The sequence below is a fragment of the Macrotis lagotis genome, chromosome X (assembly GCF_037893015.1).
Source record: "Macrotis lagotis isolate mMagLag1 chromosome X, bilby.v1.9.chrom.fasta, whole genome shotgun sequence".
NCBI lineage: Eukaryota > Metazoa > Chordata > Mammalia > Peramelemorphia > Peramelidae > Macrotis > Macrotis lagotis.
The window spans coordinates 70,470,429-70,488,760 of NC_133666.1; the positions used below are offsets into that span (position 1 = coordinate 70,470,429).

Below are 18,332 nucleotides of genomic sequence, written 5' to 3' on the forward strand. Positions count from 1 at the left end.
CAAAGGTGGCATTTGAAGCTTAGTTTTCCTAACACTAGACTGCCCAAGGCTACAACTCTACCCTCTTGGCTTTCTCAAAATGATGTTCACTACTCTTCACTTCTGTTAACCTTTAGGTCTTTTTGAGACAAAAGTACTATTTAGTCATACTTCCCCAAACATTCAGATGTATAAAATAGAATTTTTGGACCCAAATGATAAGACTATTGATCCAAGTTAGATTTCACCATATCAGTTTCTGCCAAGTATTCTGGACTGTCACGATCTTTTGGAATCTGGGCTCTGTAATCCAGGTCCTTAGCTATTCTTGCTAGCCTTGGTGCTATCTGATGAGCATGGCATCTCTGCCTGTCTCCAAGTGGTAAACAGCAGAATTCCAAGCAGATGTTGGAGTCTGGACCTTTAACCAGATCCAAATCTTCTTAAATGTACAATTTAACATTTAAACTAATATCTAGCCCCAACTCCTCATCTCTTCCACCAGAAGAGGAGACGACCCAACCCTGGACTAAAACTGAATATGAATGTCACCTATTTCTGCTTTTCTACTTTTCTCAGTTTATGCTTTTCAAATACAAATGCATGACTTCATTCTCATCTTTTCTGATAGGATTTCATGCTCTATGGATGCTCTATGATTGCATAAATAATTGCTTTTTGCAACCAATTCAAAATATTAGGATGCAAAGCCATCCTCTTTGGTTCCTCGCCAGGGGCAGACAGAATAGCAGGAACATCTCATCCTGTTCCCACATTACTGTGAGCTCCTGTACTGAATTACTCTAATTTGAAAGTTTTGGGTTCTCTAAGCATAGCTCAGAGATTATGAGAAGTTGCTGTGCTAAGATCTGAAAATGCTAATCTGTATTTTTTATCTATCAGTTTTAACCCTGGGCAATTGTGGGCAACACACATCTATATGTGGAGTTTAGGGATTGGCATAATGGACAGAAAACCGAAGTCAGAAAGACCAGAGTTTAAGCCTTGCCTCTAATGGGATGGTCATTTAACCTCTGAGTCCTCAAGGCAGCTAAGACTCTAAGTTGCAAAGGAGATGCCAACCTGCATTGGTAGAGGGAATTTCTTTTATATGTGAATCCCTATAGCACTGGTGAAATCATAGCTGCATTCCCAGGACCCTTTCCTTGTATGGTCCAAATGACTACTATTAGAGCTAACACTACTACAGTTAGTTGGCTCAGTGGATAGAGTGTTAGGCCTGCAGTTAGGAGGATCTGAGTTCTAATGTGTCCTCAGACAATAATTAGCTGTGAGATCAAATAACGTCACTGTTTGCCTGTTTCTTCACCTGTAAAATGAGCTGCAGGAGGAAATGCCAAACCACTTCAGCATCTTATCCAAGACACCCTAAATGGGATCATGAAGAGTTCACCATGACTGAAATGATTCAACAACAAAAGCACTCCCACAATGACCTAGGTAGAAAAGTCTTTTTCAATGGCTTCTACAGTTACCCATGGTCCACTGGAGCAGCATTTGCCAGTATTCACTCTGCTTGTTGATGAACTATGGAAATGTCACAAACCCATCTTGTCAGGGTGAGATAGATGCAAACTATGTTGACACAATCATCACTATGTTTCATTGAATCCTGAATGATTAGAAATAGAAAGGATCTCAGAAGCATCTGGTTAACTCATCATGGGTTGACTAAGGCTCAGACTGGTGACTAGACTGAGCTTTCACTAGTGGATTTTAAAGTCCCTTCTTGTTCCAACATTCTCTGTTTCTAATTGAATGGAAAATGGTGCTGTGTAAGTTGGAATAAAGCCCACCTGGTCTTTGTCTCTGGACTCAGTTCTCCTTGCAGCCCCATAGAGAAACTCCTCTGCCCAGCAGCTGAAATCTGCCATTTAGTATTGACCATTTAATCTCACTCTGCCGACAATCAAAAGACCCACATGTGCCCAAGAAGATGGAAATGAACTAATGAACTCAAGCCTTGGGTTCCAAAATCTTTATTTAATTTGGACACACATAACAGACAATGCTCCCTCTTCAAATGCAACTACATCTACATCTCTACAAAGCCATGTTAAAGTCTAACGCCACTTAAAGTCAAAAGATATGCTAAATGGTCTGTCTCCTTGGAAATGTCAGTTCAGCTGAACTGCTCTCACAAGGCTCTGGGCAAAGCAGCCCCTTTGGACTAACCTGGTCTAATGATGAAGCAGGATCTGAAATGGATGAATGAACTTTGAATGAACAAGGGAACTCTGAGGAAACAAGCCCTCCACTGACAAAGAACACCCACAGAGGAAAGAACAACTGTGCTGCTACTCTCCATTTCCCCATTTCTGTATCTTATCTGCTAATAAGGGAACATGGAGAGAGAGCCCCTAAGGATTGGGTTCCTCGTGGTATATATATATATATATATATATATATATATATATATATATATATATATATATTATATATATACACACACACACACTTTATGATAATGAATTACTAAAACTGTAGCATGAAAATTTTTTTGTAAAGTGGAAAAATCTATGTTAGCAAACTATTTGAAGAAAAATCACAATCTCTGGCAAAAAAACATTAAGCAACTACTGCCTCTGTACTATCATAATTGAGAACATTTAAGGCATTGTGACGGTCCTGTTAGTAGGTTTGCTAATCGTGAAATTCCCTTTGATGATCTTCAGGCCTGAAAATCTCTCGTTGAGGGTCATTTTAGTCTGTGGAGGAGAAAAAGAAATGTCTTCTATTAGTCTTTGAGATTTAGCAATTGTAAACACTCCACAAATGCTCCCAGAATCTGGTCACCTAAGCAGGAGGGAAGTGACCAGGTTTGGAAGGCATGGAGGTAGTCTGGAGGATGACCTCTTCCTTTCCCTTCCCATTATGGTCATTGCTGTTGCCTCTTGCTAAGGCAGCATTCAAATTTCCCTGAATCATTCCTGAGGCTGGTGGTCTATTGGGTATCAGAGGGGTACCAGGCAGCTAGGGAGGGTGGCACAGAGGGCAGGGCTTAGAATCAAGATTACCGGAGTTAAAATGTGACTTCTGACATGGACCCAGGGCCTGTGACCCTGGACAAGTCACTTCACCTCTGTCTCAATTTCCTCATTTGTAAAACGAGGATAATAAGAATGCTGACTGGGAAGATTAAATGACATCATGTTTGCAAAGCACTTAGCCTAGGTCCTGGCATTGACATTCGACTGCAAGTACCACAAAGGCAGGGCCCATGGGTTCCTTATGTTAACCAGATCAGCTAAGGATTACATAATGCTTTGCAGCTTAAAAAAAAGAACTGAAATCCACATATCATTTGTGTCTCCTCAGAAAAAGTGAAATACAAGGCAAAAATCTGATTAACTGGAGATTCTGATTAATTCAGATTTTGCTGTATTATTATCGAGTACAAGTGGATCTTGAAAAATCCAAGTAGGAAAGGAACATGGGATTTTTTAACGGAGCCTTGGAAACAGTCTGAGTGGGTAATTTTGTCCAGTATACCTGATTGGCCACAGCCCGGAAATTGTATTTCAGGGCGATTCCTTTGGGTTGAAATTTTTCAGGTTTAGGCAAGTTCCACTTATCTTTCTGATGAGAAGACGCATCATCCAATCTCTTTAATCTGTCAATTAAACATACATTGAGAAAGCTGTAAATGAAACCTGATAAGCAATCAACCAGTGCTGCTTCCTTTCAGAGAAAGAGGTCTCTGTAAGCCCAGCACTAATTTGTTATTGTGATGCTTCAATGCTGATTAAATGTGTGTGCGGCCTAAGAGCCATCCCTTCTCCTCTCTGGACAGCAGTGTTCTCTGTAAAATGAAGGGATTGGGTTAGAAGTTTTCAGGGCCCTTCCAGTTCCAGATATCTAAGGAGATAATTCATAAACCTAGGTCCACTAAACAACACATCCAACTAGACCACACTCCAATGGCTGATTCAGGCCAGGGAGGATGTAGGCAGTAGAGAAGAGAGGAACCTTGGTATCAGGAAAGAAATGTCATTTTGCTATAGGACTTTTTTAGGAGCCCTCTTTCTTCCTTCCTTCCCCAGCTTACCAAAGATGGAGTACATCATGGAGCTAACCTCCTGCTCCCTCCACCCCTACATAGAGGAAGTTGTGGCAGTGGTGGGAGCAGGGAAGAGTCATTTTGAACATCCACTATTCCCAAAGTGGACAAAATGAACTAAAATGCACAATGAAGCCACACACACACACACACACACACACACACACACACACACCACATACACACACGCACATGCACACGTGAATGGACATACACACGCACCACATACCACACACACAAATGCACGTGTGCACACATGTGCACACACACACCACATAGCACCAACACACACACACACACACACCCCACATGTGACTGGAAGACAAAGTGTAGGAATTGTTACTTACTGCTTTGTTTGAACTACTGGAGGATTAGCAAGAGAAGCTGTGAGTTTTGATCCAGGTTTGGTTTCAACTTGGTATCTGCCAGAAAAGCTATATATATATGCATTTAGCCCTGCTCCTCCTCCCATCACCCCACTGTGAATTAAAAGGATGAACCCCCTCTTGACCCACAGTCACCTGTTTCTGCTTGGTGATTTCCTCTCAGTAGGCTGTACTTTACGTGGTGGTATCTAGAGGAAAGATAAGGCTTTTGGGTTAGACAAGGCCTTGGAGTATGGAACTGCCCAATTCTCCTTTCTATAACTTGTCCCCTGAGAAGTGGGCCACTTGACCCTTCAGTGAAGGAGGGAACCCATCCCATGAAGGGCCACCTAGCTCTCATGGTTAGAAAACGATTACAGAAATCAAGCCTAAGTGTGACTCAGTGCCTTACTGAGCTTAGGCCCAGTCTAATAGTAGTCTTCCAGACTTGATTTGGTCTCATTCTTTCTTTTTCCCCTCCATTTTGCTATCTACTAGCTGAGCAACACAGGGCCGTGGTGGAAAAGGACCCATCTGAAAGGCAATCCACACAGGATAATAAATGTACAACAATATTGGGAGCAGAGATTTAGAAATGGCAGGAAGCAGCCAGAAAACTGGTCCAGTCCTCTTGGTTACAGATAAGGGAATTTGTTTAAGATCACATGGCTAGTTGTAGCAGGACTGAGATTTTTAGGGTTTCTTCTCATATTGATAATGATGAAATTGGCTACTTGAAGAAACCAGGGCCACAAAAATCCAAATGATAACTATAGTAAAACCCAGATTGTGGCTTGTAAAATTGAACTTTTGGATACTCACCCCTCTGTTCAGGTTCACTTTGTCATCCCTTTGTTGTTTTTGCTTGCTTGTTCTGTTTGGTACAAAAGGCTTGATGTTAATAGTAGACAAGAGACATCTCATAGGAAAGGAAATTATGACTTTGTCATGAGTTATGCAGAATGGATGCGTTCAGTCTGAGTTTGACCAAGTGATTTAAAATATGACCCCAAAAGCCAGAGAGGCCCATGTGATCAAATGAATCCTTTAATGGGGCTGTCTCAGAGAAGGTATAAACTACTGTTGTAGTTTCTCCTTCATTCTGGAAGAGGACCATGACATCAGGGATGGGATTCCATGACAAGAAAATGAACTGGATTTAAGTGAAGGAGGAAATCAAAGAAAGCTTAACTTGAAATTTTTTGTTAAAAGAAATCTAAGGGTGGCTAGGTGGCACAGTGGATAGAGCACCAGCCCTGGAGTCAGGAGGACATGAGTTCAAATGCGGCCTCAAATATTTAATAATGACCTAGCTGTGTGGCCTTGGGCAAGTCACTTAACCCAATTGCCTTACAAAAAAAACCTGAAAAAAGAAAAGAAAATGAAATCTAGTTGTTTTCACAATAAGGAGATGACTGAACTAGTACCCAACATCAATGATCCGCGTGCAGATTTTTTACTATGAATGAATGAAGTGAAGAAGAAGCAGTTACTGTCTAGTCAGAAGTCTAACTCATACCTGTCTTCCAATGCTTCATTGAAGAAAAACGGTCTGGAGACCTCTGAAGAACTGAGGAAACAAAAGGGGATGGGGGAGAGAAGTGAAGGATCTGGGCAGAAGTGTTGGGGAGTCAACTCTGACAACTGTCCATTGAGACCTAAAGGCCCCCAAATTGTATGTTATGGAGTTTTTCCAAGGGCCTCACTCCCAGAATGAGAATTTACCATAGGTCAGGCTGTATAAATTCAGATATTCTGGCAGGGGAATTGTGATGCCTGCTATGGTTTGGGTTTATGAAGTGAATATTCTAGATGAGACATGATATGGAGGAGAGAAGAGGAGAGGAGAAGGGAGAAAAGGAGAGAAGAGAGGAAGACAGGAAAGGAAAGGAAGGGAAAAGGGAGGGAAGAGGGGAAGGGAAAGGAAGGGAAGGGAGGACAGAGTTGAAGGAGACAGACAGAGCCACATAAAAGGTTCCATCGTCAGTCAACAACCTCACTGGGACTTTTTTGCCAGCTCTTACTAAGAACCCTCACTGGCTCAGTGGTAGTAGTGTCTGCTTGTGCAGTCACTCTCAATATCCTGCTTTGTCCCTCACTACCAGTGGGAAGTTGGCCTGAAGTAGCTATTTTTGTTTGGGGATCCTGAACCAGTAAGTAGTCTGTGTTTTACATTTGATGTATTATTCATGAGCATTTGGAAGGGAAACTCAAAGTTCTAAACAAAGGTTCCCCCTCACTGAACTCCCTCAAGTAATGAGGACTCCCTTTGCCAAGTCCCTGCACCCAAAAATCCCTCCTTAGCTCTCAAAACTTTGGGTTCTCTATGGGTTCTCTAATAACATTTATTCATTAGTTTCTATTAAAGGCTTCCTCAAATCCCTGTTCTTAGTGTGGGAGCCTGGGGTTCTCCAAGGCTCTGGTTGTTGGGTTTGGTCAAGGTAGAAAGGGCTGAAGATTGGCCCAGCAACGGGGGAGACCAGATGCCTGATGCCTGAGGCCTAGCCAGATTTAGCTCAGAGAAACTTAGCCCTAGGTTGGCCACACTGGGATGACCTTTTAGACCCCAGCCATTCTTAAAAACCAACTGCATTTAAAAACCTGATTTTGAGAAGAAATGCAGAGGCTTCACCAGACATCCGGCATGGTGGCTGGGACTAAAAAAAAAAAAAAAAAAAAAAAAGGTTTAGAAGCCCTGAGCTATTTAGTCAAAGAAGGACTGAAATCTCCATCAGGAGAAGGGTGTGCTCATACTGATAACTCTTGATATGTTGAAATGATTTTTAAACCAAACCCATGGGAATCAGCTAGGTGAGGAGATTCCACTACAAAATGCTCCAATTAGAAGGGGGGAGGGGGGAGGCTAGGTGGCTAAGTGGATAGCCTTGGAGTCAGACCCTTAATAATTACCTAGCTGTGTGGCCTTGGGCAAGCCACTCAATCCCATTTGCCTTGCAAAAACCTAAAAACAAGGGGGGGGAGGGGTAGTGTTGAGGGTCATCTTCAACTTCTGACTTTATTTCCTAGATGAGGAAAGTGAGGCCAGATCTTTTGATCAAATCCACTTGGCTAGAAATAGAACCCAGGTTTCTTGACTCCCAGACCACACAAAAGGGGAAAAAAATGTAAAGGAGGGAAAGGAAAATTGCTTTCTTTCACATTCATAGGCAATGGGCATCATTTAGGAAATTCAGACTAAAATTCAAATTTTATAAAATTGTTTGGTCTTCCTAAGTGAGTGTTCCTTTTGTGGAGTAAGCTAAACTGAATGGTCTGGATGATTTTTTTCAGTTCTTAGACTCAGGCCTTTGGGTTAAGTTAGGAGCAGGCCCAGGCTAGGGCTAAGGATCTACAAAATTTGAAGACGATATGGAGAGGAAGAGGGGGGCAATACCCAGAAGGTAAAGGAAGGAAGGCACCTCCAAAGACAAACTTTAGTTGGCATGGGTAACAGGGTACCTTAAGAACATGTGGAATAATGAGACCATAACATGTTTTGGGGTTTTTTTTTAGGTTTTTGCAAGGCAAATGGGGTTAAGTGGCTTGCCCAAGGCTACACAGCTAGGCAATCATTAAGTGTCCGAGACCGGATTTGAACCCAGGTACTCCTGACTCCAAGGCCAGTGCTTTATCCACTACACCACCTAGCCGCCCTGAGACCATAACATGTTAAAAGATTCCAGCACCTGGAGTGGATGGGGTGAGTCAATCTACTTTTCAGGGACCAACTAGAACAATTAATGTTTAGATAACTATTATGTCCAAGGACTTGCTAGAAAGGATACAAAAAGAAATTTGAGACCCTTCTGGCCCTTAAGGGCAGAAAAAAGAAGAGACAGACACAAATGAACTATAATAGAAAAATGTATAAGCAAGACACTCAATGTTGTGAGATTGTAGGATCTAAATTGGGCAGAATACTGGCAACTGGTAAGAGGAAGTTTCAAAATCTGGTCCTCTCCTCCCACAAGCTGACCTTGAGAGACAGAGGGAGAGAATTTATAGACGCGATTGGAGAAGCCTTTCCAAAAGCATGGCTAGCTCTAAGAAGTAGCTTATATTCAATAATAGTCTTAATCCTTTTCAGTTTGGGGCCCACTCTACATAGGAAAGGAGGGAAAATGTGACTATTAAGGATAGATAGCTACATATTCTCTCTCTCTCTCTCTCTCTCTCTCTCTCTCTCTCTCTCTCTCTCTCTCTCTCTCTCTCTCCTCTCTCCTACATCTCCTCTAGCTAACAGTAATAGAAGGAATGATTTTTTTCAAGGTCAGTCTATGACTTCTTTAGTGCTGAACTTGGAAACACAACTCTGTTTGACTTGAGGATTATCAGAGGTGCCTGGACCTAGAGTTTGTGGTGACCTCCTCCTCATTTGATAGGCGGGAAACTTGAAGCCTTGCTCATAGTTACACATGAGAAATTAGCTTCTAGTTTCAGAATGTTGCTTGGATCCCTAAGATTGCTCATGATTTGGGCCCACAGGTTGGGGACAAGACCTGAGAACCCAGATGCCAGGGTCAGCCTTCTCCACCAACAGCATGCTGCCTCTAGTCTTCTCAATGACAAGAGGCATCGTGCTGTCATGGAACTGCCACTTGGGTCTGGCTGTCCTTAAAAGAATATGGAGAATGCTTTTGTAATCTACAGACTCTTGTTTTTACCTTCTTGCATCATTTGGCAATAATTTGCTCGCTGGTCCATGTGTCAGTTGTCTGCCCAATCTCTCTGGGCCAGATCTCTCAGGTCCAAATCTCTCAGGGCCAGATCTCTCAGGTCCAAATCTGTCAGGTCCAGATCTCTCAGGGCCAGATCTCTCATGTCCAAATCTCTCAGGGCCAGATCTCTCAGGCCCAAATCTCTCAGGTCCAGATCTCTCAGGCCCAAATCTCTCAGGGCCAGATCTCTCAGGTCCAAATCTCTCAGGCCCAAATCTGTCAGGGCCAAATCTGTCAAGTCCACATCTATCAGTCCCAAATCTCTCAGATACAGATCTATCAGTCCCAAATCTCTCAGGTCCAGATCTATCAGTCCCAAATCTCTCAGATACAGATCTATCAGTCCCAAATCTCTCAGGTCCAGATCTATCAGTCCCAAATCTCTCAGATACAGATCTATCAGTTGCAAATCGCTCAGGTCCAGATCTGTCAGGACCAAATCTCTCAGGTCCAGGTCTGTCAGGGCCAAATCTCTCAGGTCCAGATCTCTCAAGCCCATATCTCTCAGATCCAGATCTGTCAGGCCCAAATCTCTCAGGTCCAGATCTCTCATGTCCAAATCTCTCAGGTCCAGGTCTGTCAGGGCCAAATCTCTCAGGTCCAGATCTCTCAGGCCCAAATCTCTCAGGTCCAGGTCTCTCAGGGCCAAATCTCTCAGGTCCAGATCTCTCAGGCCCAAATCTCTCAGGGCCAAATCTCTCAGATCCAGATCTCTGAGGTCCAAATCTGTCAGGGCCAGATCTCTCAGGCCCAAATCTCTCAGGTCCAGATCTGTCAGTCCCAAATCTGTCAGGGCCAGATCTCTCAGGTCCAAATCTCTCAGGAGCAAATCTCTCAGGCCCAAATCTCTCAGGGCCAGATCTCTCAGGGCCAGATCTCTCAGGGCCGGATCTCTCAAGGCCAGATCTCTCAGGGCCGGATCTCTCAGGGCAGGATCTCTCAGGGCCGGATCTCTCAAGCCTGGATCTCTCAGCCCGGTTCTTTTTGTTTCTGAACTGCCTGGATGTTGATTCTATCTTGTCATTCTCCTGTAAAGAAAGCCCATTTGATAAAAAACAATTTCAATACCTTGCAATCCCATCCCATGAGTTTATTTGGGTGTGACTTTATTTGGATCCCCAAACCCTCTGTGTTTCTGATGATACCAAAGGGACAATGCTACTGAACTCAGTTTTTTAGAACTAAGGCAAGAAAAGGTATCTAGTGCTCAAGGCTTTGGCCAATACTTTACTAGACTTATCAAATTTTAGGTAAATTAAAAATAAGAATAATAATGATAAAAGCCTTTATGTGTCACTTTGAGGCTTAACAAAGCACTTTATGTGTGTTACTCATACAATCTTCACAAGAACCCTACTATCATTTTCATTTTACAGATGAAGAAACTGGGGAAGAGAGAAGTTGAGTCATTTGCCCACAGTAACATAGCTAGTATGTATCTGAGGCTAGATTTGACTTTTGTCTTTCTGACTCCAAGTCCAAATGAAGAAACCCTCCAAATTCTCTATCCAGGTGAATCCATGTGGAGGGGAAGTGACTTGTTCAGGGTCATACAATCAGCACGCGTCAGAGAAAAGATTTAAACTTCTGTCTCCTGATCCCATAGTACTCCTCCTTTGTTCATGCCTCCAACTGCCTCTTTAAATGCCCCCAAAGCATTGATGCAATGGCATTCTACTCATTTTCGAGGGAAAAAAAACTCGTGCACAGCATAAAGCCAGTTTGGTAGCCTCAATAACTAAGTGGAACTTTTTTTGTGAAATAATTATGCTTCACCTTTGTGATAATAATGCAATTTAACATACTTGCTCAGAGAAGGTGTATAGAAAGAATGTTGGAAATTTGAGTTGTCAGACAATTGTAGACTTAAAAAATATGTGAAGATATCAAGCAGATTGGGGGTTGCTGTGCCTGTCCCCCAAGAAGAGGATGGGCCCAGGAGAGCCATGGGGGGGGGGGGAGGCCAAATTCACCTCTCTGGAAGGAAATAGTTTTGTTCCAAAGCAGTCTGGGCTTCCTGGAGAAGCGGCTTTCAAAGGATGGATTAACCCCTCATTAGAAAGCAAATGAGATTCTCCAGAGAGAGCACTTTGCAAACCTTCATGCATTATAGACATATCTAGCATCATCATCAGCATCACCATCATCATCATCATTCTGAGGCCAGCAAGGGGCTCCTTGGGCATCCTTCTGTGGGGGTGGGGCTGGGGCTGGGGAGCTCACCCAGATACATTATCTATGTCTCTGAAATCCCTGTGGACCACGAAATCAAAGGAGGGCTTCTCCATTTGCTGGAGAAGCCTGCCAAGATGGCAGAACAGAAGGGAAGCCCAACGTCAGGCTAGCGATAGGAAACAAAAAAAATGGCTCCAGAGGGCCCTGTCCAAGGAGCAGTGTTTAGCCAGACTTCCTGGTGCCTATTTTTAGCAGGGTCTGCCTCGGACATGGCAAGTGGACCCCCCAAAAGGCCGAGAAGCTCATCACTGCTCCTGCATCTAATTGGTGGCTTTGCCTTGGCTCGAGCTGAGGGTGCTGAAGGCCAGGCTGGCCCCTGCTCTCCCCGGCTGGGGGAGGGGGGCAAGTGCCAAAGGGGGCGGGGGGGGGGTGCTTACCTGGGTGGCTGTGTGGTTCCGGCCTCGGCCTCGGCCCCCTCGGCCTCTGCCTCCTCTGCCTCCTCGGCCTCCTCTGCCTCTGCTTCTGCCGGCATTGTTTCTGTGGCCGTCTCTGTCCAGGGGGGTCCGCCTGGTGACGGTGGGCAGCGCCCGGCCCTTGGAGGGATTCTGGAAGCTTCTCCGGGCCTGATTCTGCCGGCCGAACCATCTCCTCAGGCGCTGCGATCCTAGGAACATAGTGGCCGAGTGGGGAGGCTGTCCCCGAGGCGGCGGGCACCGGGCACCGGGCGGCCGGCAGGCGGGGTGGCGCGGCTCCGGCTCCCCGAGTCCTCTGCTGTCCGCCCGGCCTCGCCAGTGGAGGCTTCCCAGCAGCCCCCGGCCCCGGCCCCTGCCCCCGGCCCCGGCTCCCGCCCCGGCCCAGCCCCCGCCCCGCCCCCGCCCCCGCCCCCGCGCGCTACCACTGGGCAGCTGCAGTGGAGAGCTCCCCCCGCCCGCCCCTGGCCTGGGAAGGGGCGCTGCTGCCACGCCGGGCACGGGCCGCCCCCCAAGGCCAAGGCCAAGGCCGAGGGGAGGGGCCGGCCCCGGCGGAGGGGAGGGGGAGGGGGAGCCTCGGGGAACAGGTGGGAAGGGACGAAGAGGGAGGGCGGGAGGCAAGAAGGAGCCCTTGTGGGATTGCAGAGGGGCCTGAAGTTTCCGGGGAGGGGAGGGAGGGGACCCCCCCACCAATGCAGGCAGATCCCTTCTCCGGGGCTTTTCATCCCGCTGGGATTTGAACCCGGGTCTTCGTGCACCTCACAAAAGGAATGACCGCCCCTGGGACAAGAGAGTGGGAGGCGTTCAGGGAAAAGGAAAGGGGGATCAGCTTTGCGGATGCCCAGCATCTAGCTGGCTCCATGTGGACAGGAAGAGCGGTTACTGCCAAGGGGGTCCCACAGCCCCGTTGGCGGTGAGCTCTGCACTGTCTTCCTGGCCTCTCTGCCCGCTCTCTGAGTCCCCAGGGAGACTGAGGTAGGCAGCAGGTGCAAGATGCTCTCGGCTAGCCCCTCAGACCCTTTCTGACCTGTCCACAGGCTGGAGAGCACCCTCATTTCCTGAACACCGCCTCCCGTCCCACAGACTCAGTAAAACCCCGGCAAAGGGGTGGCCCAAGCTAGTCTCTGTGGCTGGGCCTAAGCAGCATCTCCCTCCCAAAAAAGAGAAAAGCATGTGGGGAAGCTAAGACGGGGCCTGCTGACCCCAGCAGCCCAGTCCTCCTGCTCCACAACATGGTGGGACTGCCTACAGCAATGGCTGGACCATTAGGTTGCACTTGCCAAGAAGCAGAAACTGGGCCCTAAACTATGGTTCAAAGCAGAGCATCAGCCCCTTCCAAGAGTTGCCTTTGGCACATCCCCCAGGTGGCTCATCCCATTACAGAGGCTAACGAAGGAAACCACAACCCAAGTTCCCAGATAGGCTGCCCACAGTCCACAGTGGTAAGACCACCTGAAGCGCTTCACATTGCTTTAGGAGCAATGATTTACAATGCTCCTTAAGGTTACTTAGTGAGTCTATCAAAAAGAAGTTCCCACACAAACCACTGTGAAAATCATATCTGTTGTCACGCCGGTGGCATCTATTTCGGGACCTTCCTCTTCTTTCATTTTCATGTGGATATTGGTCATTCATCTTCTTCTTCCTCCTCCTCCTCCTCCTCTTCTTCTTCTGGTGCTTTATGATGTCATCTGAAAGGGGAAACACAGGCAGAATAACCCTATCTCTGGCAGCTGGGGACGAAGGCCACTCTGAAGACCCCAAAGATCTGATGTGGGGGAGCTCCATAAATATTATTCTACCAATAAAAACAAATTTAAAGGAAGGCTGTGGAGCAAAGTGATGGTAACTTCACATCTACAGACTCATACCTCAAAGCAAAGCAGGATGATGATGGGACTGGCCTTGGAAGCAAAAAGAACTACAGTTCAGCACAACACATAATAAAGGTGGACTGGCTGACTTTCCAACAAGATCACAACATTATAGATTTCAAACAGAAAAGTCACCAAGATGGGAGAGGAACCTGCATTCTGAGACTTCAAAAGAAGCCCTGGGTTCAAATCTGAAATTTCCTAGATGTGACCCTGTGGGCAACTGATTTCACTTTTATGGATTTTAGGCAACTCCACAAGGCCCAGTTTTGGTGGAGAGAGATTCCTACATTGAAAAAATTGCAGGTCTTTGTCCTGTTCACAGAGATAATTTATAGCAATAAATTATATCATTTTATAACATTATTAGATTATATAATGGAAGGTTCTCAGGGGCTCATCTTCCTGATCTGAAAACCAGACTCCAACAGTTCCAAACTGTGTGATCCCAGGCATCTCACTTAACCCTGTATGCCTCATTTTCTTCATCTGTAAAATGAACTAGAGAAGGACATGAAAAACACATCGTTGCCAAGAAAAGTCCACATGAAAAACAATGTGACAAAAATATTTTGATTCTCTAAATTTTCACAGAAAATGTAATAATAGATTTTTGTAAGAAAAAGAAGTCATTGTTCTTGTAACTCATTTGAGTACATTCTTGCCTGTTGACTGCCTCCTTCCTAAACCAGACAATCAGGATTATCAGATCAGCACAAAGTAAAGTGTTCATGGGGAACAAGAACAAATTTTTAAATAAATTTGCCATTCCTTCCATGATGTCCCCATACACAGCCCCTCCAACAACAAGCAAGCCTCTCATCTCACCTGTCCCCAAACCCTTACCTAAAAGACATCCCAACAGGAAAGGCCTGGCCTCTACTTCTGCTGTTCTAGAGCAATGCCACCCCTTGATTTCAAATGTCAGTTGTGCCTGTACTTAATTGGAAGTGCTCTAGATTCAAAGGGAAAGAGTGGGGAAATGAGAATCTTCTGGAAAGCCTTTGTGATTTCCTCTCTTCTAGAATCACCTGAAATCCAGGGGTCTTTTGGGTGGGTTACCTAGATTTTTATTAGAAACTGATGAGTTTCAAATTGAAAAACTAGCCTAAAGAAAAGAGAAATTCTCATTCAGCCAACTCCTCAGGTAACCCAGGGGTGTGTTCTGGGGTCAATCCATCACTGAGGCACAAAGCATTCATTTGTCAAGTACCTTTGCACCAACCACTGGAGCATACAGAGACAGAATGAGACAGTCCCTACTATTTTGGAGCTGTTATCTTAAGTCATCATCTCTGGCCTGGTAAATTTTGCAGTAAAATTACAAAACAGAAGTTGGCATTGCTAAATTGGGGAGTTCAGAAGGGCCCCTATAGGCAGGCAGCCATAGCCCTTTGGTTTTCCCTATCTTCCCTGCTCCCTTCAAAGTTCTTTCTTGCATACTCTTCCTAGACTTGTTGAGCCTGGCAGGGTCAAATGTGCAAAAATGTTGCTATTTTAAATCACATCATATGTAAAACAAAATGTGTTGAGAAGTTAGAGGCAGAAATCAGAATCAAAGAAGGCATCACAAAAGATGAAACAATTGTTTGAATGATATAAAATTACAAAGCTTTTTCCACCAGCAAAATCAAGTCAGAAGAGGGGTAATGTTAGTATGAAAAACAAACCAAAAAGAAAACCAATCTTTGCATACAGTGTGATTGGTAAAAGTCTGATATCCATGGTATTATATAGGGACTGGCACAAATATATGAGGTACTCCCTAGTAGATCACAGGGTGAAAGATAAGAACAAAGAGTTTGGAAAAGAAGAAATAGAAGTCATCAAACCATTTGATAACATGCTTCAAATCACTAATGATAAGAGACACAAATTAAAGTTATTGAGAGTGACAGCTAGTTGGTACAATAGATAAGGGACCAGCCCTGGAGTCAGGAGGACCTGCATTAAAATCTGACCTCAGATCCTTGATACTACCTGTGTGACTTTGAGCAAGTCATTTAACCACATTACCTTACCAAAGGTAAGCAAAATACCAGCAGAATACCTGAACCAGTGTAAGTAGAAACATGAATTGGTGCAAGGTTTCTGGGAAACCATTTGGAATGCTGTGTGTAAATTTACTAAATTATTCATGACTTTTGATGCTGATTTCTGGGAATGGTCATATTGGAACTTTTTGGATTAACATAAAGCTGGAAACAAAATGGGACTCCGTGGATAGAGGAATGACAAAAAACTGTCAAACAGAAATAGTATAGACCAGTGTCATGTCATAAGAAATGGGGACTATAAGGAAGTCAGTGAAAGTTGGGAAATGATTCAGAGCAAAAAAATAAAAAATAGTCGTGGGGTGGCTAGGTGGTACAATGGGGCGGCTAGGTGGCACAGCGGATAAAGCACAGTCCCTGGAGTCAGGAGTACCTGGGTTCAAATCTGGTCTCAGACACTTAATAATTACCTAGCTGTGTGGCCTTGGGCAATCCACTTTAACCCCATTTGCCTTGCAAAAACTAAAAAAAAAAAATAGTTGCAAGAGTAATATAAACAGTGACTGTAAAAAGTACATGGAATTGATAATGAAAAGACATCAGAATCAAGATTAAGTGAAAAGACCAATCTGGATTCCAGAAAACTGAAAATGAAATATGTTTCCCTCTCTCTGGTACAGAAATATGCAGAATCTCCCATAGCTAGTATAGGCAAGTCCCCAGGATGGTTTGTTTTTGCTTAACAATCATTCTTTATGAGGAAGGGTTCAATGGACAGTAACTGTGATGCAGAAAACCATAAGCATAAACAAAATAAAAATAAGGAAAAGAAACAATGCAATGAATTGATCAACCTTGATGATCTTTAAGCTTCCTTTCAGCATAAAATCCTAGGAATTCATATTGAGGATGAAACTAAAAAACTTGTAATTCATTTCTCTCCTTTATTTCTATATCTCACTGATTTCTAAATCTTGGTAATGGTGAAATTGTACTTCTAAATACCTCTGGAACAGGTTGTTCCCCCAGCACCACCATCCTGTGGTTTTCATCTTAGACCTGGGTCTCATCACTTCACACTTGCATGAGACCCACCAAGTTCATCTACCCAAACTAGAATTTTTATGGCACTTCTGTTGCTTAAGAACCTCAAATGACTCTGTTATACCAAAATCATTTTTTTTTTCTGGCTTTAAATTCTCTGTTAAGAATTTGGATACCAGGGGGCGGCTAGGTGGCACAGTGAATAGAGCACTGGCCCTGGAGTCAGGAGTACCTAGGTTCAAATCTGGTCTCAGACACTTAATAATTACCTAGCTGTGTGGCCTTGTGCAAGCCACTTAACCCCATCTGCCTTGCAAAATCCTAAAAAAAAAAAGGAATGTAGTACCTTGGGAAGCAATTTTTACAATTAGCATTTCTGACAAGACTCATTTCTTGACAAATTTATTTTACAAAATCATTTCCTAATTGACAAATGATCAAAGGATATAGAAAGGCAAATCTCAGATAAAGAAATCAAAGCTCTCTAGAGACACATGAAAAAATTGCTCTAAATTATTATTGATTAGAGAAATGCAATTAAAACATCTCTGATACAATTTCACACCTATCATATTGACCCATATGAGCAGAAAGAATAATGATAAATGTTGGAGGGGATGTGGGACATTTAGGATACTAATGCATTGTTGGTGGAGCTGTAAACTGATCCAGCTTTTCTGAGGAGCAATTTGAAATTATGTCCAAAGGGCAACAAAAATGTGCATCCCCTTTGATCCAGCAATCCCACTCCTGGGTCTGGATCCTGAAGAGATCAGGAAAAAGAGTAAAAATGCCACATGTACAAAAATGTTCATAGCAACTCTTTTTTAGTGGCAAAGACATGGCAATGACTGAACAAGTTGTGGTATATGTATGTGTTTGAACACTATTGTTTTGTGAGAAATCTTAATGGCTGGAATTTCAGAAAAGCCTGAAAAGATTTACATGAAATGATACTGAGTGAAGTGAGCAGAACCAGAAGAACACTATCAACCATCAGGGAATGATGATCAACCTTGATTGACTAGTGGTGCAATAAAGACAATTTTAAAAGATGTGTGATGGATGGAAAATACCAAGCAAATCCAGAGAAGGAACTGTGAAGTTCAAATGAAGACCAAAGTTTATTATCTTCAATTTTTAAAAAGGTTGTCTTATGTTCTTATTTGTCATTTTGTTTTCTCTAATGTATTCTTTCATTTGTATCTCATTCTTCTCTGACAATATGATCAATGTGGATCTATGTTTAAGCATGGCTATAAAAGTAGAGCCTCTATCAGATTACTTTTCTGTCAGGAGGAGCGGAGAGGGAAGGGAGAGAGGGAGAAAAATGTAAAACTCAAAACCTTGGACAAAAAAAGATTGGCAAAAACTGTTGCAAATAGTTGGAAAAACAAATAAATAAAATATTTTTTAAATAATTCCATAAGATTTAAAACAATTGTAGAATGAATAATTTTGATGTATAGATCATTTAGTAGCCAATGAAAAGTTGCAGGAAAAGTTAATTTTATAACTAAATAATATAGAATAATCATGGAGCATCTGTCAAATGAGAAATTAATGATTTATATTGTAGATGTGAGAAACTAGTATGTTTCCGCTTTGACCTATATTCGAGAAATAACAAGA

At 43.6% G+C, this 18,332-nt stretch overlaps 1 protein-coding gene across 1 annotated transcript; it reads right to left on the reverse strand.

Annotated features, from left to right (window-relative positions):
- Positions 1-1,973: 1,973 nt before the first annotated feature.
- On the reverse strand, positions 1,974-12,843 carry LOC141498695 (uncharacterized). Its single transcript, XM_074201853.1, has 9 exons — positions 12,672-12,843; positions 12,552-12,568; positions 11,756-12,439; positions 9,090-10,171; positions 5,945-5,995; positions 5,248-5,299; positions 4,582-4,634; positions 3,493-3,613; positions 1,974-2,708 (listed from the first exon to the last, which is right to left on the reverse strand). Exons 1-9 carry the CDS (start codon positions 12,841-12,843, stop codon positions 2,610-2,612), a joined length of 2,331 nt encoding a protein of 776 aa, XP_074057954.1. The 3' UTR covers positions 1,974-2,609.
- Between the last annotated feature and the right edge of the window lie 5,489 nt (positions 12,844-18,332).